This window comes from Perognathus longimembris, chromosome 6, assembly GCF_023159225.1.
Source record: "Perognathus longimembris pacificus isolate PPM17 chromosome 6, ASM2315922v1, whole genome shotgun sequence".
NCBI classification, from domain to species: domain Eukaryota; kingdom Metazoa; phylum Chordata; class Mammalia; order Rodentia; family Heteromyidae; genus Perognathus; species Perognathus longimembris.
Window position 1 is genome coordinate 64,269,349 of NC_063166.1, and position 22,795 is coordinate 64,292,143.

Sequence of the window (22,795 nt, forward strand, 5' to 3'; positions counted from 1 at the left end):
TTTTATTAACTTTCAGACTTTTCTTTCTACATAAGTAGCTTTTTTCAATATGTAAAATCTTAAAAATCAATATGAAATTTGGAAAAAGACATTCAAAGTCTTAAAATACCTACATTATAACATTCCATAATTTCAGTTTCTGGTTAAAATATATGAAATAGAGACAAAAACATTTACATCCACTGCACAGGTTCAATATGGCCACAGTGTCTGGGTAAAAATTATGTGAAATACAGACAAAAGTTTATATATAGTGTTACTTCCAACTAAACAGGCTTAACATGACCATACAAGAGAGTATTACACAGTCACCAATAATGGCAATTTCTTGAAAAACAAAATGTAAAATCATATTCATAGCACCATGTCAAAAACATGGGGAAGGGCTGTGAAGACGGCCTAGTGGCAAGAGTGCTTGCCTCATATACATGAAGCCCTAGGTTGGATTCCTCAGCACCACATATATAAAAAACGGCCAGAAGTGGCGCTGTGGCTCAAGGTGGCAGATTGCTAGCCTTGAACAAAAAGAAGCCAGGGACAGTGCTCAGGCTGAGTCCAAGCCCCAGGACTGACAAAAACAAAAACAAAAAAACAAAAAACATGTGGAAAATACCAAAAAAAAAGGAAGGAGAATTCATTGCTTCATATTAATATCATTATTTCACAACTTAAGTTTAAATTTGCTAAAACTGATGTGGTAATATTTATGGTACGGAGAGCTCTGCCAATTAGAAATGAGAACTTCTTGTCTGATGAATTTATGGGATGATGCCAGTAACTGATGCCAAAGGAGACACTGGCCATCAAAGCAAGATTTAAAAAAAAAAAAATCAATCCATCAGCTGAGCACTGGTGGCTCACGTCTATAATCCTAGCTACTCAGGAAGCTGAGCTCTGAAGATTGCAGTTCATGACAGCCAACTCCAAACAGGAGTCTGTGAGACTTTTATCTCCAATTAACTGCCCAAAAAAGCTAGAAGTGTACCCGTAGCTCAAGTAATATAGTACTAGCTTTGAGCAAAGAAAGCTCAAGGACAGAAGCCAGGCCCAGTCCTAGTACACACACAAAAAAATTAATCTATCTTCATGAGTATAGCTCAGTGGTAGAGTATTTGCCTACAATATGCAAGGCCCTGAATTTTGATTCTTACACAACAAAGGAAACAAAACAACTTTTTTTTTCCCCAGTCCTGGGCCTGAGCACTGTCCTTGGCTTCTTTTTGCTCAAGCCTAGCACTCCAACACTTGAGACACAGTACCACTTCCTATTTTTCCTGTTTTTATATGGCACTAAAGAATCGAACCCACGGCTTCATGCATACTAGGCAAGCATTCTATTGCTAAGCCACATTCCTAGTCCAAAAGGACATTTTTTTAAAAAACATCAGCTACGTACTTTATTCCTTAGAATTTTGAAGGTACAAAATTTTACAGTTATACTCAGTATATGAAAACTGAAAATACAAAATGTCAAGCATTTTCTAATCATCCTTCTATAGAAAAATTACTAGAGGGGCTGGGAATATGGCTTAGTTGTAGAGTGCTTGCCTAGAGTGCATGAAGACCTAGGTTCGATTCCTCAGTGCCACATAAACAGAAAAGGCCGGAAGTGACTCTGTGGCTCAAGTAGTAGAGTGCTAGGCTTAAGCAAAAAGAAGCCAAGGACAGTACTCAGGCCCTGAGTCCCAAGCTCCAGGACTGGCAAAGAAAAAGAAAAATTACCAGAATAATTCAACAACAATAAAAACACTATCCACTTTTTTTTTATCCTATGGCTATTTCTTTACTACTCCAGGTACAATGCTAAATAGAATTATCTGCCAGACCTGAGAACAAAAATATAACACATTTTCCCACCAATTGTTTATACAGAACTCATACTGTAAAGTAAAAGCTCAAGAAAAGCACATACCACATCCGGGTGTCCACATCGTATCTATAGAGGTCATCTGCAAGCCGGTATTTATTGGCGCTAAAAGCCTTGTAGCCACCATGAACATAGAGGGCCTTGGTTTGGGGATCATAAACACTGCTATGGCCATAGCCTCCTTGCACAAGGGCACCTTGGGTCTGTAATATATTCCATGTGTTCTTATCTGGAAAGGAAAAAAAACCCCACAAAACCAGTTAGTCAAGTGTGTCAGGCTCCCTTTCTCTAATAATTAAACTCTACTTAAAAAAAAAAAAAGGCCACCTGAGCAGGCAGCAGTGGCTCACACCTATAAAACTAGCTACACAAGAGGATGAGATCTGAAAGTCACAGTCCGAAGCCAGCCCAACCAGATAACTCTGAGAGACTCATCATCAATTAGTCAGCAAAAAGTATGGAAGAATGGGTTCAGACTGTCAGCCAGCCATGAGTGAAAAAGCCAAGAGAGCATGAGGCGCTGAGTTCAAGCCCCAGTAATGGCAGACACACGCACACAGGAAGCCACCTTGCTTAGCTGGATAAACATCCTAGCATTAGGAAAGCTGAGACAGGATTGTGAGTTTGAGGTCTGCCTAGACTACAAAGCAAGGTACTGTCTCAAAAAACAAACAAACAACAACAACAACAAAAAAAACCAGGGAAGAAACACCAACTAAATAGACTCCTAAAATTTGTAACAAAGTCATGAGGTTAAATTTTGATCTCTTCGAATATTTATTTGAATGTTCTAACATGCTAAATAAGAAAAGAATTTCACTAAATTTAACAGATTCTCCCCCAAACATTTAATTCCCTATCATGTTTAGTGACCAATATTCAAATGCAATTCATAGACCTATTTTCTCAAAATGCCAATTATGGATGATATTCCTACGATACAGATATAATGAAATTTAACAAAGGAAAGATTATACACTAAGAGGTAATCACAATTCATTAAACTAATTCCTAAAGGAATATCTCCAAAATTTTCAGGATATGTGTTGTTTTGAACTATTTTTATGTACTTTCTTTTCAAAGCTTCTAGAGCCATTTTTGGCCTCTTCTAAATTAAAATAAATACATACTACATAAAGGCAACAATTATCTGAATTTCACTGATAGTACATTAATGTTAAAACTGTATTTCAAAATTAAATATTGGATCAAGATTAGACTGAATCTTGTTAAACAATCCTAATAAAAAAGATAGATGTTGTACAAAATACACCTACTGGGAAAAAATACTTACCCAAGGGCTGGGAATATGGCCTAGTGGCAAGAGTGCTTGCCTCATATACATAAGGTCCTGGGTTCGATTCCTGAGCACCACATATACAGAAAATGGCCAGAAGTGGCACTGTGGCTCAAGTGGCAGAGTGCTAGCCTTGAGCAAAAAAGAAGCCAGGGACAGTGCTCAGGCCCCGAGTTCATGGCCAAGGACTGGCAAAAAAAAAAAATACTTACCCAAGTCATATTCTTGCACACTGCTTATATATCCATAGAGTGGGCAGTGGCCAAAGATGACCAGCATGACCACTCGGCCACTTTGGAGGGTAACAATGTGTGCTGAGTGCCCAACTACTGCATACTGCTCCTTTGCCTTTGGGGTCAACAATACCCATGATTCATTATGGATATGAAACACTCTTAACTCATTGGTCACATTTCCCGTTGAGTCAATTTTTCCTCCATACATGTAAATTTTATCCTACGGGAAAATGTAAACAAGATTTTAGAAACCATTACGAATTCAAATCTGAGAACAAATGATGATTAAGCCCCAATATTATTATTAGCTTAAAAACATTAGTGAAATGCACTTTTCAGTGAACTTGAGGTCAAAACAGAGAAAGGAATAAAACAATCACATTCCATATTTCTAAAATCTTGCCACTTTTCCTGGACTTCCTCACATGAGATCCACTACAAGATAAAATAACCTGAAAAAATAAAGTTGCTTCATCCTACAACATACTTATAAAAACAAGAAAATGAAAATGAATATTCAGTCATAGTATGATGTGGCTATCCTTGGCTAAACTTGCTGGTACGCATAAAAGCTGTAAATTATGACACTTTAAATCAATATTTTTAACCATTTGGCATAAGAATCATAATACCCAGTACAGGTTGAATCCAATAAAATCTTACATTTAAAAAGTTACTTCAGGGCTGGGAATGTGGCTCAGTGGTAGAGTGCTTGTCTAGTATGCATGAAGCCCTGGGTTCGATTCCTCAGTACCACATACACAGAAAAAGCCAGAAGTGAGAGTGGCTCAAGTGGTAGAGTGCTAACTTTGAGCAAAAGAAGCTCAGGGACAGTGCCTATGCCCTGAGGTTAAGCCCCAGGACTGGCAAAAGTTACTTAAAGCTGGGTACCGGTGGCTCACATTTGTAATTCTAGCAACTCAGAAGGCTGAAATCTAAGGATCATGGTTTGAAGTCAGTCCAGGCAGGAAAAGTCTGTGAGACTATTATCTCCATTAAAACTACCAAAAAAGCCAGAAGTAGAGCTGTGGCTCACATGGTAGATTCCTAGCCTTGAGCAAAAGAAGCTCAGCAACGGTGCCCAGACCCCGAGTTCAAGCCCCAGGACTGGCACCCCTTCAAAAAAAAAAAAAAAAGGCAATTTTCACTTATAACTTAGCCAATCATATATCCTCACCCATTAAATAGAAAAGTTTTCCCCAACTAATAACTAATATGAATAGCTTTTCTACTAAATAATACATAAAGTAACTTAGAAGAGTTGAGTTTCTTGCTTAGTATAAAATACAGCTATCTTACCTTATGCAATGCCAAAGAATGACCATATCTAACAACCACATTGTTCACAGAACGGTTCAGTGGAAGCCATTCCCTAGAGGTAAGGTCATACCTAAAAAACAAACAGATTGTATTTACACCCATGACAAAACAGACCATCCTACACTCTTTTATGTGTGTTATAATCCAGTTTACAGATGCTCATTAAGTATACCATGAATATAAGAAGGTACCTGTCAGGGCTGGGAATATGGCACAAGTGCTTGCCTCATATACATGAAGCCCTGGGTTCGATTCCTCAGCACCACATATATAGAAAACAGCCAGAAGTGGCGCTGTGGCTCAAGTGGCAGAGTGCTAGCCTTGAGCAAAAAGAAGACAGGGAGAGTGCTCGAGCCCTAAGTCCAAGCCCCAGGACTGGCACCAAATAAATAAATTAATTAATTAAAATAAATAAAAAAGAAATACTTAAAAAAAAGAAGGTACCTGTCAATCTGGCAAACACAACCTGACACCTAGGGCCCTTTGACCTGTTGGAACTCAAGGAGCGCTAGACTACACAGTCCTGGAAAGAAACAAAAGTTTACTTACTGGGACTTGAACTCAGGGCCTGGGCACTGTCCCTTAGGTTTTTGCTCAAGTCTGGTGCTCTACTACTTCGTCCACAGCTCTACTTCTCTACTGGAAGTTTTTAATACCTTCTAAAAACCTCACCTACACACAGCCTAAATCACTTGAAGTCTGCATCATATTAAAGAGACTTAGGCTTAATTTCTTATAATAACTTTTCTCTCATTTAATTAAGAAGAACAATTAAAGACTTGTCTTTAGTAAAGTCTTTTTAAAGTACTTGACTTTTTAAAAAAGGATGATTAAGGGGCTGGGGATATAGCCTAGTGGCAAGAGTGCCTGCCTCGGATACACGAGGCCCTAGGTTCGATTCCCCAGCAAGCACCACATATACAGAAAATGGGCAGAAGCGGCGCTGTGGCTCAAGTGGCAGAGTGCTAGCCTTGAGCGGGAAGAAGCCAGGGACAGTGCTCAGGCCCTGAGTCCAAGGCCCAGGATTGGCCAAAAAAAAAAAAAAAAAAGGATGATTAAGAAAATTACTAATATTTCATTTTGACTATGTAGTTAATTTACTTTCAAGAAAGTATGCCACTATCGTATTTCAATTATATAATGATTATATTTAAAGAACTATGAAATACATAAATGATAAAAGGGAAATAACTTGTATTCCTATCTTTTAATTTATACTTATTTATCATTATTGTATAATCACACTCTGTATCTTAAAATATTCACTTCTGGTTTTTTTTGGCTTTTGAGAAAAGTTATCATGTTACTGCTATTATAGAAATCATAGATGTTGAAAAGTGGCACTGTGGCTCAAGTGGTACAGCAATAGCCTTGAGCAGAAAGAGGCTCAGGGATGGCTTCCATACCCTGATTTCAAGCCCCACAACCGGAAAAATAATAAATTCACAAAATATGTTTCTTTTTTTATTTTACTTTTTTGCCAGTCCTGGGGCTTGAACTCAGGGCCTGAGCACTGTCCCTGGCTTCTTTTTGCTCAAGGCCAGCATTCTACCTCTTGAGCCACAGCGTCACTTCTGGCTTTTTCTATATATGTGGTGCCAAGGAATTGATCCCAGGGCTTCATGTATAAAAGGCAAGCACTCTACCACTAGGCCATATCCGCAACCCCACAAAAATACGTTTATACAAAGGAATGTCCCAAATGATACCTTACACGTGTTAATCATAAATTTTATAGAATAGAAAAAAAGAAACCAAAAGGAAAAAAGTTATTGTTATATCTTAAGTAAATGTTTCTTTTCTATAGGAGTTTACCCGACTAATCCAAGTTTTAAAAATTATGGAAAATAATAAGATTTGCTGGGCACTGGTGGCTCATGCCCACACACTTATATATATTAATATACTATATATAAATATATATGATATAGCATATATATGAATAAATATATGAATAAATAATATATAGTATATGTAATACAGTAGCTATACTATATATAACATACACACATATATGTTTGTTTCAATCTATCTGCCTCTTTAACGTAATATTGTTTTGTGATTTAATATATAGATCCTGAATAAATTTCTATTGCTCTGCCTAGTGCCAGTGGCTCACATCTGTAATCCTAGCTACTCAGGAGGCTGAGATCTGAAAATCATAATTCAAAGCCAGGCCAGGCAGGAAAGTCCATGAAACTCTCACCAGAGATAACTAACCACCAAGAAAAAAAAAAAAAAAAGCCAGAAGTGGAGCTGTGGCTCAAGTGGTAGAGTGCTATATAGCCTTGAGCACAAAAGCTCAGGGATGGCACCCAGACCCTAAGTTCAAGGCCTAGGGACCCCGACCCCCCAAAAAAGAATTTCTATTGTTATATCTTTAATGATTCTTTCTTCTGTTTCTCCCCCCCCCCCCCATCTTCTATTTACTCATCCACTGGGATTTTTGACTATGTTTCTCAGGTTTCGGTTTGTTTGATTTTTCCTTGTATCTTTGATTTTGGGGGGTGAGATTTACTACTTTTCATTTGTTTCAAACATATGTAGTTGTACATTGTAGCTTTTTATTTTTATTTTGGCAGTCATGGGGCTTGAACTCAGGGCCTGGGCACTGTCCCTGAGCTTTTTCGCTCAAAGCTAGTGTTCTACCACTTTAGGCTACAGCACCATTTCTAGTTCTGGATGGTAAATTGAAGATAAGAGTCTCACAGACTTTCCTACCCGGGGTTAGCCTTGAACCACAATACTCAGATTTCAGCCTCCTAAGTAGAGTATCAAGGATTACTGGCATAAGCCACCAGCACCCAGCATCACCAAAGCATTTATGATGGCTTTTTAAAAAATCCTTGTCAGATAGTTCTAACATGTCATGTAAGTGTTTCTAAGTTGCCCTTTTTCATTCAAGTTGAGATTTTCCTAGCTCTTCACATGACAATTTATTTTCAATTAAAATCTGAACACTTTGTATATTATGTCACGAAATTTATATTTTAAATGTTTTGTTATAGTAGGTTTCCTCTGATACCACTTCCATGCAATGGGGAAGTTACTATGGTAGTTACTACCATTACCATCAGGAGTATTGTCTTCATTGACATTACATTGGTGAAGGAGGCCTTTTTATTGCCTGGTGTAGATGAAAATCCAAGCTTCCTCTCTAGCCTTCTCTAACACAACCCAGCTCAGGGGGAGGGTGATTGGGGCACCTCACTAGATCCTGGCATTTCCACGTAGACTTTCCACATAGAGCAGGGTGGGGTCACATGTCCATCATTCTTAGCTGGAATACAGAAGTTATTGTTAAAAGCTTCAGACTACAAGTATGGCTTAAATTGGTAGAGGATTCACCTAGGGAGCACAAATCCTTGAGTTCAAATTTCAATACTGACAAAAAAGGAAAAGGAAGAGGGAAAAAGAAAAAAACAGGTTTTCTTGGGTTTTCTTCTTCCCTCTCTTTTTAAGGTAGTGCGAGTCAATATTAGGACCTCATGAACACTAAGCAGGCACTCTACCACTGAGTCACATCCCAGCCCTTTCCTTTGGCTCTTTTGGCTTCTGCCGGTCAGCGTTTCTAGACTGCCCATTTCCTCAACAGCAACTCTGAGGGACCCAAGGAAAAAAGAAATCCCTTAAAATTTATTGCCAGAAAAAAAAAATTTATTGCCAGTTCTGTTTGTGCCCTGGAGTCACTAGCCAGACTAGAGCCTTTTTTCTACCTTTCAGAGTTTTCTTGCTTGTTTTTAGTACAGTAACCAGTTTTTAACTGCTTTCCCAAAAACAAGTGATCTTTCTTTATTACTTAAAACGCTCCTTATACTTAATGTCCAGAGTAGTACTTATTATTTTCTGTCTTATATTCCTGAAATTATTTACAAATTTTAAGGATTTTTAACTTCTATTGTCTCACGTGAATGTTTCTAATTGATTGGATTTTCTTTCACATTATGTATTACTTTATTGTGCTTTAGCTTATTCTGGAATGCTGAAATAATTTTCATCAGTTTAATATTTCTATAGTTCATGATTTTATCCTCTATCCTCTATTTTTTTTCCTTTTTTCTTTAATTTTTTTTTTTTTTTGCCAGTGCTGGGGCTTGAACTCAGGGGTTGGGCACTGTCCCTGAGCTTCTTTTGCTCAAGGCTAGCACTCTACTACTACTTGAGCCACAGCATCACTTCTGGTCTTTTCTGTTTAGGTCATACTGAGGAATCAAACCCAGGGCTTCATGCATGCTAAGCAAACACTCTACCCCTAAGCCACATTCCTGGCCCTTCTCTTTTTTCTTATAAGAACTTTCTATGAGAGTTGGCATTGATATATTAAGGTGAACTTGCTTCTCACTCAGCTTTTACAGGGGAAGCTGGGTATAAGACAGCTCTTCTACCTTCCCACTTTTCTGTAGCCAAGGTGCATTGTTCCCACAAATGGCAGCTTCCTTGTTTGTTGAGATCATCAGCTCTGTGCCCAAACTTTCTTTTACTCTGTCTCTATTGTCCCTGTCTTGTTCAATTTGAATTATATTCCCAACATTTCTCCTAGTATGGAACTTTTTCCTGTAAAGAAACTGGTTGGTTCAGTTGGTGAGTACATTATGTACTAACTGTTCCAGACCCTACCTTACTCAAATCCCGGTTGGTTCAGTTGGTGAGTACATTATGTACTAACTGTTCCAGACCCTACCTTACTCAAATCCCACTGTGGATTCATAAGTACCCTCCCCACTCCCACTAGAATATGCACAAGTTCTCAGTTTCAGCTTTTGTTTTCAAATTGGTTTGCTAGGCTTTTTGAATGCGTCCTTACAACCTTTCTGATCCTATTGGTCTCCCACTATTGCCCTTTGTTCAATTCCTGCACAATACTAATACAAGTTTTGCAGCTACCAATTGTTCTATTCCTGAAGATACCTTCAGGCCAAGTTTTGTTACAGATGTTGCTTCTGTGTTTTCATTTTGCTATCCTAGTTGTTCTGGAGGATTTTGTTTTGTTTGGTTTTATACTGGGGCTTGAACTCAGGGCCTCACACTCTTGCTTGTTTTGCTCAAGACTGGTACTCTATCACTTGAGCCAAGTCTCAACTTTTGTTGGTTAAATGGAGGTAAGAGTCTCACAGACTTGTCTGCCTGGTTGGCTTCAAACCAGGATCCTCAGATCTCAGCCTTAGGATTACAGGTGTAAGCCACCAGCAACCAGCTGATTCTATGTTCTTTAATGACTGTATTTGGGGGGAATTCAGAAACAATATACCCACTGCCATATTTCCAGAATCCTTTTAGGAATAGATGTTGGTGTTTTACAATCTTCATTAACAGAAAATGTATAGAAAAAATTCTAGACCACAAAATCAGTGTAAGTTTATAAATCTCTTCTAAAAATCAATCTTCATAGCTAAATTTCTCTATATAATACATATTCTTCTTTCAAAACAAGCAGCATAGTATGCAAACAAAGCTCAAACCCTGAGAAGTATTAGACAAAAGTAAAATAGTAAAGTATAAATTCAAGCAATTTTGCATGTGAAAAAAATTAAACTAAAAGGAACAGCAATCCCCTATTTACATAACCTACTTTGAGTATCTAAAGCTTTAAAAGATACTCAAAAAGATCTTTAAAAGATCATTAGTCTTTAAAAAAATCATTTTTCTTATAACAATGAATTCTTTGTGGGTCTCAATTTTAAAAATTCAGCACATATCAAAAGTTCAACATATATCAAAACTGTCACCAAAATATTAACTGGTTTTTCTCAGGTGGTAGAAACTACTGATCTTTTCTTTTTCATTTTGCTTATTTGCCCTTTATAAATTTTCAGAATGGAAAACTAAGCCTTTTACAAAACTATTTCAAGCAACTTACGCTAAAACCATGCTGCAATCTGAGTGGTTGAACATATATCCTCCAACAATCCACATGATATTTCCATTGACCACAGCTTTATGAGAGGCTCTGGGAAGCTTTAAATGAGAATATTCCTCTCGAGTCCAAAAAGACTGGTTAGCTGGCACAGGAATTGAACATCCAGGACCTAATAAAACACAATAAGTTAGCTTCATAAAGTAGAGTTTCAAAACTTATTACATTTCAAGTTTTGTGTTGTTGTTTTTTTTAAGATTTTTTTTTTTTTGTGTGTGTGTGTGTGCCAGTACTGGGGCTTGGACTCAAGGCCTGAGCACTGTCCCTGGCTTCCTTTTGCAAAGTCTAGCACTCTACCACTTGAGCCACAGAGCCACTTCCGACTTTTTCTGTTTATATGGTGCTGAGGAATCGAACCAGGGCTTCGTGCATGCAAGGCAAGCACTCTACCGCTAAGCCATATTCTCAGCCCCTACATTTCAAGGTTTTTTTTTTTGTTTGTTTTTTTGGCCAGTCCTAGGCCATGAACTCAGGGCCTGAGCACTGTCCCTGGCTTCTTTTTTGCTCAAGGCTAGCACTCTGCCACTTGAGCCACAGCGCCACTTCTGGCCATTTTCTGTGTATGTGGTGCTGAGGAATCGAACCCAGGGCCTCATGTATACGAGGCAAGCACTCTTGCCACTACTAGGCCATATTCCCAGCCCCCCTACATTTCAAGTTTTAAGCATCAAAATGTAACACATTTAAAGAATAGTCATTCCTCTAGCATTTAAATATCAAACAACTGGCTGGGCACTGGTGGCTCATGCCTGTAACCCTAGCCACTCAAGAGTCTGAGATCTGAGGATTGTGATTCAAAGCAAGTCCTGGTAGGAAAGTCTGTGAGACTCTTCAATTAACCACCAGAAAACCAGAAGTACTGCTGTTGCTCAAGTGGTAGAGCACTAGCCTTGAGCTGAAGAGCTCAGGGACAGCACCCAGGCCCAAAGTTCAAGCCCTGTGACCAATAAAAAAAAAAAAATCAAACGAATCTTTCTAACTTGTGTTTTTAATTTACTTAAGATACTGACCAAACGGGGCTGAGGATATGGCCTAGTGGCAAGAGTGCTTGCCTTGTATACATGAGGCCCTGGGTTTGATTCCCCAGCACCACTTATACAGAAAATGGCCAGAAGTGGCGCTGTGGCTCAAGTGGCAGAGTGCTAGCCTTGAGCAAGAATAAGCCAGGGACAGTGCTCAAGCCCTGAGTCCAAGCCCCAGGACTGGCCAAAAAAAAAAAAAAAAGATACTGACCAAAGAGAATTCTCAATAAAATTCAAGTCACAAACTTTCTCTTGACTTGGCCATATCCAGGTTAGGCTTTCTCAGTAATGAAAAGTATTTAGCTGGGTGCTGGTGGCTCATGTCTGTAATCCTACTTACTAAGGAGGCTGAGATTTAAGGATTGCAGTTCGAAGCCAGCTTGGGCAGAAAAAAAAATCCCTGTGAGACTTTTATCTCTAATTAACCACTCAAAAACTGGAAGTGGCACTGTGACTCAGGTGCTAGATAGAGCACTAACTAGCCTTGAGCACAAAGAGGCTCAGGTCCAGCACCCAGGCCCTGAACTCAAGCCCTACAACCAGCCAAAAGAAAAAAAGTAATGAAAAATATTTAAATAACTCTCATAGGAGACTACACAAAGAAATTATTAATTTAAATGAAAAACTTCTTAAATTGTATACTTTAACAGATGCATTTACTTATGTTAACTATTTCTCAATAAACCTGTTTAAAAATAAAAAAAATAAAGGCTGGGCACTGATGGCACACCTATAATCCTGACCATTTGGGAGGTAGAATTGGAAGCATCAAGATTCCAGGCTAGCCTATGAGAGGGGGGGAGTTCACAGAACACCATCTGAACCAATAGCTGTGTATGGTGGCACATGCTTGTCATCTCAGTTACATGGGAGGCTGGGATCTGGATGATTAAGGTTCTAGGCCAGCATGAGCAAAAATGTTCTTGAGATCCAAATCTCAACAGGAAAAGGTGGGTGTGGTGGTATATGCTTGTTATCCTAGGTACAGTAGAAAGAACAATCTAAGAGGACTGCCATCCAGGTATGCCTGGATAAAAAGGGAGACCTTGTCTCAAAAAATAACCAGAATAGCTATGCATCAATGGCTCATGCTTGTAATCTTAGCTACTCAGGAGGCTGAGATCTGAGGACTGAAGTTCAAAGCTAGCCTGGGCAGAAAAATCCATAGACCTTAACTCCAATTAACTAACAAAAAGCTAGAAGTGGAGCTGTTTTTCAAGAGGTAGAACACCAGCTGTTACTAAAAAAGCCAAACAAGAGTATGCTCTTGTTTGAGTGAATGCTAACATTAGTACAAGTTAAATAAATACATAAACAAATCACCAAAAAACAAAGAGCTTAATGTGTGCTCAAATGGTAGAATACCTGCCTGGCAAGCATGAAGCTCTGACCGCCAAAAATAGGGGAAAAGGGATGGGGAGAAACAAAGAAAAATTATAGCACTAAAATATAACAACCAGATTTACTCATGGCAACAAAGCCTCTCCATCTTCTGATTAAGCCAAGAACTTTACAGGCATAAGAGACAGGCTCCATTCTCAGGAGGGTTAGCTTCTCCTAACATTTAACTCTAACTATTAACTCCATATATATATATATATATATATATATATATATATATATATATATATATATATATAACTCAACAAAGCAAAGACTTTAAACAGCACATTTCCTTTCAAAATAAAATAGATCTGAAGAAGAGGTAAGTACACAAGGAAAATCATTAGCCAGTAGAAACTGTCTTTACTCATCTCTTAAAAGAACCCCTAAATCTCTTTTAGTAATTTATTTCTGTGACTGCTTTAGGATTCTAATGTATAACTGATCCCAATTTTCTCCTAAAGAACTTAAAGAATATTTCTGGACCAAGAACAATCCATGTTAAGTGTGGAAAGCCAAGCTCAGAGAGACAAATGACACATATTTTCTATGTGGTAGCTACATTTAAAATACACTAGGACTCTAGGCATTCACACACAGTGAGACTAAAGATAGTCTTTTTTTTTTTTTTTCAAATTTTTATTATCAAACTGATGAAGGAAGATAGTCTTAGGAGAAGAACCCAAAGGCACAATGCTTTCATGCCTCTGAGGATATAAAAAGATATATGAATTCCAGAAAATGGAAACAAGGTTTTTTTAACTGTTCTCGTTGGTGAAGATGGCATTGTGATGGTATTTTTGTTGGAAAAACTGGAGGAGAGTGAGGGAAGGAGTGACACTACCCCAAAAGAAATGTATTCATTACCCGACATATGAAACAGTAACCCCTCTGTCTGACATGGATTCTTATGGCACTTAGTGTTTTAGCCCAAGTTCTGCAACTTCCTTGAATGAGTTGTAAAGGATGTCAAACCCTCCACAGTTCTAAGGAGACCACAACCACAGATGTAGAAATGATACAGGAATGTGAAAGTTTAAATGCCATATAATAAATTATCAAAATAAACTGTACAAACACTAAGAATAAATTCAATTTCAACATATTAAATGGAAACCTTCTGTGAGTTAAAAGAAAAGAAGCTCCTACCCTGCCATTCGGAGAAGCAGGAACATCCTCTAACATTACTTGAATTGCAAACGCCTTGATGAGGAAAACCACAGTTGTTTGTACAGTGAGGAATGTCACATGATTCACCTTTCCAGTTTTCAGAACACTCACACTCAACGGTGTTGCTGCTGTTACTAATCTTACATTCTCCTCGGCCTGAGCAGTTATTTGGACACATGTCAAAACTATAAAGACAGTGGGGAAAACAAAGTCAACACAAAGCAATACTCAATTAGCTTAGCAGAACTTCCTCCTACACAGGTTTAAAGATCTCACTAATTTGTCAGTTCACTTGTGAGCATAACTGCACTTATCATTCAGCCCAAGTGGAGTCACTTAACACGCTATAGCTAGTGCCCAAGCTATAAATAACAAAATCAAATCAACCCTGTTGGGTTCTCATACGAAGAGAATATGAATAAATGGAGATAAACAGAGTCTCACAATACTTAAAAGAGTATACATTTCATGATGGTATGACAAGTGCATATTTGTTAAATAACAGTTAGTAAAACACAAATGTTTCTTTCCAATAGTAGGAAGAAGTCACTCTTCCAGAGAAGCTCCATAGCAGTAACACTAGGTTGAAACTGTGGTCCTGCCACTTAGACTGAGAATTTAACTTTTTCTGCTCATAAGAGAAGTAGAAAATCAGTTCCCACAACTATACTTATGCAATACCTGGCACCCTACATAGTCTTATAAATATCACAAATGCTAGATTAAAATATCTTACTTGTAAGTGATATTAAATCCAGTCAAATTATAAGCAGCATCACTAAAAAAATGCAGAAGGGCATAACCTGATGTGGCAACAACCTCAGGGACAGTCTCATTACCATCTCTCTCAGGAACAATGAGGCCACTGAAAAAGAAACACATTTCTTTTAGGGAAGCACAAACAAAGATGCATCAAATTATGGCAGATACAAATTCAAAACTGGGTTTCACCTTAGCAATTTTTAAAATCACATCCAGCCAAAGAGATGAATTCCTGTGCTCAATGCACAGAGCTACCCTGTCCATTCAGGATCTGCTGAGAAACGATCTAGATTTTTGCTAGGCTTCCTTTATTTTGGGTTTTATCTCTAGAAAGATTTGAAATCAATAGCTTTCTTTTTTTTTTGTTTTCCAGTCCTGGGGCTTGAACTCAGGGCCTGGGCACTGTCCCTGAGCTTCTTTTGCTCAAGGCTAGCACTCTACCACTTTGAGACACAGCACCACTTCTGACTTTTTCTGTTTATGTGGGACTGAGGAATTGAACCCAGGGCTTCATGCATGCTAGGCAAGCACTCTAGCACTAAGCCACATTCCCAGCCCTCTCTTCTTTCTTTATAAAACTTGCTATAACGCTCCTAAATCTCCACAATCACATAAAGTAACAAACAAGTTTATGAATGCCAACAATGTACTACTGAAAGTGATAAAACATTAACTTATATAAGAATATGAGGAACTACTATAATTATATATATGTGAATATAAAAAAACTAGATGGACTCCAAACCCCAACTCTATCAGCATTCTAATGTTTCCCTTTGCCTTCCTAGTTATACATTTTTTCTTTTCTTTTTATTATCTTGATGGTATCATTTTTATATTGTTTTATAAATAATACCCCATTTGCACTACCCTTTTCACTAAAACCTTGCAGGTTATCCTTAGACCTTCCTTTGGAGCCCAGCACATAATATTCTAAGTACAGATTGGGTGCCAATAAATCCAGGTAAGGAAATCAATCACTAAGTTAAAGGATCTAAATGCCACCCTTAAGACTCTTAATTCATAAGACTAACTTCTTTTCCAGAACAGAAATACTAACTTAAAATCCTATCAATACAAAATGAAAAGTTGAAAGGCTCCATCCCATCTCACCTTGTCTGATTTGTTTTGCTAACAAGTCAAAAGTGATTTTGATACACATTTGAGTTCTTCTATACTCCTTATATTTATCACTTTTCCTGGTTGCCTATCATTTGCAGTCTATGTCCCTGACTAATGATTCACCACCAGCATAACATTCAGATAACAACTAGATCCTTACCATGTCCCGTGTAATTTGCTACACACACACACACACACACACACACACACACACACACACACACACACAAAAACTCCACCTAATAAATAAACAACCTATGTGCTTCTCCACAGGGTGTCAGCTAAATGAACCATTAGGAATCTGTAAACTGGCAAAGACTAACAAGTAGAGACTGCAGAACAACAGGCCTAGTATAAGTGTACATTTAGGTGAACCTATGTTGAATATATATAAAAGTGACTGGAGGAGTACATAAGTAAAGAATGAAGATGAGGAGGGGATGGGATTTTCATTTACTCTTTAACATAAAGATAGAATTTAGAACCCTAAGATCCAGGGAGTACAAAATACTCGTGCATTTTCCACTATGTATGTGTTCAACTAACAAGTTTACTAAGCAGTTACTATGTGAGGCACTATTCCATGAAGCAGAAATAAAGCAATGATAAGGCAGTATCCCTGCCCTAGTGAAGTTTAGCTAGAGAAATAAATAAGCCTGGATATATTCATGCACACAGGTGCATGTATGTATAAAACACTAGGCAGACATAATACCATGAAGGAAAACAAGGCAGAGGAAAGAACAGAAAGTATTGCTTTAGAAAGGCTGTTAATGAAAGACTCTTAAGAAGAGGTGAAATTTGATCAGAGAGCTTAAAAATTAACGGTTTCAGCCATCATGCTTTCACTGGCTTTGTATAGATGTCGATTAATCTTTACCCAAATACTTGAAATCAGATATGTTTCACATTAAGAAGTATTTGCATACATATAATATCTTTGGAGATAGAATCCATATCTACACAGAAAACTTTATATTTCACACATACATATACCTCACTAGCAGATATACAATAAGAAATGGTTAAAGGTCTTCTTCATATGGTGAGAACATTTAAATGTGTGCAGTGGATGATTTTACCAACTCTACATAATGCTAGAGGAGAAGGATCAGCTTCCCCAGGGTTGGAGGCTAGGCATTCACTTCTATTCTCTTAAAAAAAAATTGAAATTATGACAGGTGTGGAGTGTGTGAATTTCTCTGAGTAAAACAACCAGTTTATGACAAAAATGAACTTGGAGTAAATGAACACTAACATGTCTCACTGAGCACACAATGCAATGGAAAACATGTGAGGAAGAAATATTAAAGGTATGACACCCAGCTGTCACCCTAAGCAACCTCATACTTCCCTTATCCTGCCCCTAAAGAGATCAGTAAATGCAGGTAAACACATACTACTCTGTAGCTGAACCAATGAAGAAGTGCCTTAAAGCTGCTCATAGTTTTATACATTAAACACAGCCCTCTTATTGTTTAAAACCATTTCTGAAAATTAAAAACAAAAGAAAACTGGATATTTCTTCAAGACCTGAAACTCAGCAGAACTGCCTCAGGCAAATGTGGGGTCTCCAAACATACTTAGTGCATAATCTGACTTTACCAACTATATTCTGTGGCTACAGCTTCAAGTGAGTGTGAGACAGACAGATTCCTGCTTCCCTAAGTCTTCCTCTATCATCATCACAGTTTAATAACTGCCTCATTATATATGACCTTCTTTTTTTTTTTTTTTAAATAGCAACTCTAAAAGGTATGATGTTGGGAGTGGTAGCTTTTTCTTGACTTTTTCTTTTTTCTTTTTCTTTTTTTGGCCAGTCCTAGGCCGTGAACTCAGGGCCTGAGCACTGTCCCTGGCTTCGTTTTTGCTCAAGGCTAGCACTCTGCCACTTGAGCCACAGCACCACTTCTGGCCATTTTCTGTATATGTGGTGCTGAGGAATCGAACCCAGGGCCTCATGTATACGAGGTAAGCACTCTTGCCACTAGGCCATATTCCCAGCCCTTTCTTGACTTTTCTTTTTGGTCGGTCGTGGGGCTTGAACTCTGGGCTTGGGCACTGTCCCTGAGCTCTTCACCAGTACCACAAAAATGAAAAGAAAAAAAAAAAGAGGTAGATAAGATGGTTGCTGATATTTGATCAATGGTCAATAACTCAGTGTTGGATTACAGTCATGTTTATCACCTATGCCTGGCTTAGGAATAGTGTTTTTATTGTATTTTATTATAAAGGTGATGTACAGAGGTGTAACAATTACATAAAGTTTGGTAAAGAGTACATTGCTTTTTAGACAATGTCACCCTTCCCTTACGCTCCCCAGTTTTCCCCTTCTATCTCCACCCATAAGTCGCATAGTTCATTTTTCAACATAGTGTCCAGTGGAAACAGTAGATTTGTTAGTTTTTTGTCAGTCACAGGGCTTGAACTCAGGACCTGGATGCCGTCCCTAAGCTCTTTTGCTCTACCACATTAAGCCACAGCTCCATTTCCAGTTTTTGAGTAGTTAATTGGAGAGAAGAGTATGATAGGGACTTTTCTGCCCAGGCTGGCTTTGAACTGTGATTCTCAGCTCTCAGCCTCCTGAGTAGCTAGGGTTACAGGTGTGAGCTACAGGCACCCAGCTGGAATAGTGGTTTTATTCAAGAATGTTTTCAGGGACCAAAACCACTACACTGCTCCTATTACCATACCATCCCTGCAGCTCCCTGCCAAAAGATCTTAGCAGGATACAACACAAGATGCTCTGCACACACATCTGTTAAGTGCATCACAAAATCATAATGTGCTAAAGAGTCTTAACAATGAAACTGCTCCAATGGTTCTAATATACATCTGGTAATAACTTTGTTCAACTACTTTTATGTAGGATATCAACATATAAAAGATAAATATGATGATTAACTAGTATGGAGTTAATTTCAACTTTGTAACAAAGCTAAAGACAACACAGACTAAATTTGCAACACTTTTACTTTAGCTTTTAAAAGGGGTCTAGAGCCTTTGAATGACCTATACAAGTTCTAATTGAAGAGACTTGGGGAGAAACTCAATCAAAAGTCTCTATCTCCTGAATCCTATTTGGTTCTTCTTTTCTTCATTAGTGTCCAAATTGGATGAACTATCTGTAGCCAGGCTCTCTACACTCTGGACTGTCATCATCACTGGGTGATGATTCCCCTATCCAAAGAGCTTCTGGGCAAACCATCTTATGGCAGCATCACTACAACCTAAGACAGCAGCAGTTTTTAAATTGTCCTGCACATCAGTGCGTTAAGGCTTTTCTATTTCATGTACATTCCAATTTTTACATATTTCCTCACTATTATTTTTTAAATGTTAATATACTCCTCACTAAGTTATGCTACCAGTAAACCAACAGTCTGTACATATATATTTGGCTTCTCTCAAATCTCACTGATTAGATCTGTTATAGGTTTTTAACTTATTTTATTGTTGCTGTTGATATAAAATTCATCTACCTACTCATCAAATATATTGTCCAGGTGAACTGTGGGATTACACACATATGATTGGCTTATATTCCTATAAAAGCTAATGGTAAGCTGACTATAAATTCCTAGCACATAATAGGGGCACCATAAATTCTGATCAATGAACAAAATAACAAGTGAATCCGTAACAAGTAATATTACAATGTCATACTTAGGTTTCATACTTCTATTAAAAATCTAAGGTGATTCATGTCATAAAACAAGGTATGCTTCAAATTCTGGCATAAAGGCATACATGCCCAATACTCTGGAAAATATAATTTTAAATGCTTCAACCTGGCCTAACCATGGCCTGTTCTGGCCTTGCGAGTAAAACTTTTAGTCCCAGAACATGGTCTTGGTTTCAGTTCAGAGAACCAAGTAAAAAGCTTGGTGAAGAGCAAAAGAGGTGAAGATGCTGGGTGCTGGTGGCTCATGCCTCTAACATAATAAACACTGCTCCTTATTGTTAATAAATACTAAAATATCAGAACAATAAAGAATACCTCATACAATCTGTGAAACTATTTGACTCTAGTAATATAAAATATACTCACTGGAGAAAAAAATTATCACAATATGTAACTATTATATCCCTCATTCTCAGAAGGTAATCTCAGAAGGTATTTATTTTATGTGTATTCAGCCAAAAAGTTTCTCTTACCCATAAATAATGCATACATGCATACACACACACACACACACACTTATATTTGCATTCAACAAATAATCTCTAAAGGCCTACATAATGAGGAACAAGATGGATATGGTAAGGTAAGGCTCTTAATTTAAATTTTTCACAGAAATAGTGTTATCCAATTTATTACTCACAAAATGAATTTAAAATATAAGCTTCACTACCACCAAGAAGAACAGGTAAACTTGAGTATTATTACAATTTTACAGATCAAGAATAAGCATAATGCCCAGAAACTTAGTAGCTACAGAAACCCAGGTATTAGGACTCCAGAACCAGTTTCTCTTCTATTAAATAAATGTGTGAAGTGACAACACAAGTGAATCAGTAAGATTGTGATCCAGAAGATACCTTTAAATTTAAAAATAAAATAATGATTACCTGGTATTTATATGACTGAACCTACCTAAAGGCAGCAATTAGTGGTGCATAAATTGAGTCCCCATCATAAACATACAAATGGTCCCAACTACACTCTGTAGCAAAATGATTAAAACGAAGTCTCATTATTCTATTTGGCCTGAAAAGAACAAAAACAAAATAAGCATCATCATAAGCATTAAACATCTTAGAAAAACAAAGACTTTTTAAGAGCTTACAATGAGAAAAGAAATCAAGGTGTAAATAGCATTCTTTTCCCTTTCAAATATTTAGTTCTGTACACAAGAGACTATTAAACATTTGATAAGAAATAAAATAGACATGGTACAAGACTTTTGGACTTACAGTTCATTTAGTGGTCGGTCTTTAATATACTCAGGACCAATCTCGTAGCCCTTCCATTTCTGAACTTCCTTGTTCAACTTAAGATTCCACACTACGTCATTTCACATACCATCAATTTTCTAAATTTGCCTATCCTTGTTTCTTTTCATGGCACTGTCTGGTAAAACCCCTAGTCTAGGAAAACATTGATCAGCTTTGACTTAGATTGAGTCTTATGAAAACTAAGCTATACTGAAGAAAGCTACATTACTGGGCAGACTGGCTCCAATACTAGTCACTTTTCACTACTTAATGTGATTCTTTGATTCTGCCAGCAAGTCTACCACAAGCTCTCTTTCCCTCTCCACAAATGTCTTTTGTTTGTTTGTTTGCTAGTACCGGGGTTTGAACTCAAGGCCTCTTGCTCTCACTTAGCTTTTTTGCTCAAGGTTGGCACTCTACCACTTGAGCCACACCTCCACTTTGAGCTTTTTGCTAGTTAATTGGCGATTAAAAAAAAAGAGTTTCACAACTTCTCTGTCCAGGCTGGCCTTGAACCTCAACCCTGAGATCTAGCTTCCTGAATAGAAGGATTACAGGTGTGAGCCACTATTGCCCATTTCATATTTGTGAATCTTAATGATTATTTCAAATCACCCAGTCCTTCCTGCATCTAGACAAAAATCATTGAAATTTCTATTTTCTATAAAAGGCAAATATGCCACTCTTCCTTCTCTCTCAAAACTTAAAATTTCCTTCTCATCTATAACTTCCCAATCTATGTTTAAATCTGATTAAGCATCAAGTTATTTTTTAAAAAGGAAAAAGGAATCTTGAAGTAGCTAGACATTAAAGAGATTTTAAAAATGTGATACAGTGCTACTCTTCTTAAAATTCAGTATGTATAGGGCATTTTCCTCCATAAAAGCATCATTTATGTTAACATGAAGTAAGTTTATAATTGTTGCTTTAAAATGAATTAATTGCACATAAACAAAAGTTATTTGGAATGAACCTTCTAAATCTGAGAGTGTAAAGTTGCCTTGAGACTCAAAATGTTTGAGAAATACTGAGTCTACCATGAAAGCTGAGCACTGGTGGCTTATGACCATAATCCTAACTACTCAAGAGGCTGAGATTTGAGGACTGCAGGTCAAAGTCAGTCTAGGCAGTAAAGTCCATGGGACTCTTATCTCCAACTAATCAACCAGAAATTGGGAAGTGATGCTGTGGCTCAAAGTGGTAGAGTGCTATCCTTGAGCAAAAAAGCTCAGAGACAGCATTCAGGCCCTGAGTTTAAGACCCAAGTCAAAAAACAAAGCAAAAAAAAAAAAAATCTACCATAAAGAAGGCATGAGCTAGAGTGACATAGGGGACAACAGAAGGAAACATATTTAGGCAATGATGCTTAGTTTTGTTTTTCTGCCCACAATAAAAACAGGTGCATACAAAAATGACACAGCATTACAATTTTATAATGCTTTAAACTCATCATTAAAACATTTTAATAGTTTCACTATTACAACTGAAAGTATATGTTTCTGAAGTATTTACTTCATTATATGAACATGAAATTTTTTAAGCCAATGAATTTTAATTGCTGAAAAAAGAAAATTTAATAAAGAAATTTCAAATTTTAACCTCTCTGTGTAGCCTATCAAAAATTAAAAAACAAGACAGAAACTAGAGCATGAAACTTTTGGAAAAAAAACACATGAAAATTAAGGAATCAAGGGGATAGCACAGTACTATAATACATAGTATTCATGAGGCCCCAGGTTCAATCCCCCAAAAAATCATTTGTCA

General features: G+C 37.5%; 1 protein-coding gene across 1 annotated transcript in view; it reads right to left on the minus strand.

Annotated features, from left to right (window-relative positions):
* Atrn (attractin) overlaps positions 1-22,795 on the minus strand; it is a 108,655-nt gene that overhangs the window by 49,025 nt on the left and 36,835 nt on the right. Inside the window, exons 3-9 of the mRNA XM_048348885.1 lie at positions 20,691-20,804; positions 14,946-15,074; positions 14,189-14,394; positions 10,578-10,746; positions 4,700-4,790; positions 3,377-3,620; positions 1,913-2,096 (exon numbers count right to left, since the gene is read on the minus strand). Of these exons, the coding sequence (XP_048204842.1) occupies positions 1,913-2,096; positions 3,377-3,620; positions 4,700-4,790; positions 10,578-10,746; positions 14,189-14,394; positions 14,946-15,074; positions 20,691-20,804 (1,137 nt within the window). The remainder of the gene's footprint in view (positions 1-1,912; positions 2,097-3,376; positions 3,621-4,699; positions 4,791-10,577; positions 10,747-14,188; positions 14,395-14,945; positions 15,075-20,690; positions 20,805-22,795) is intronic.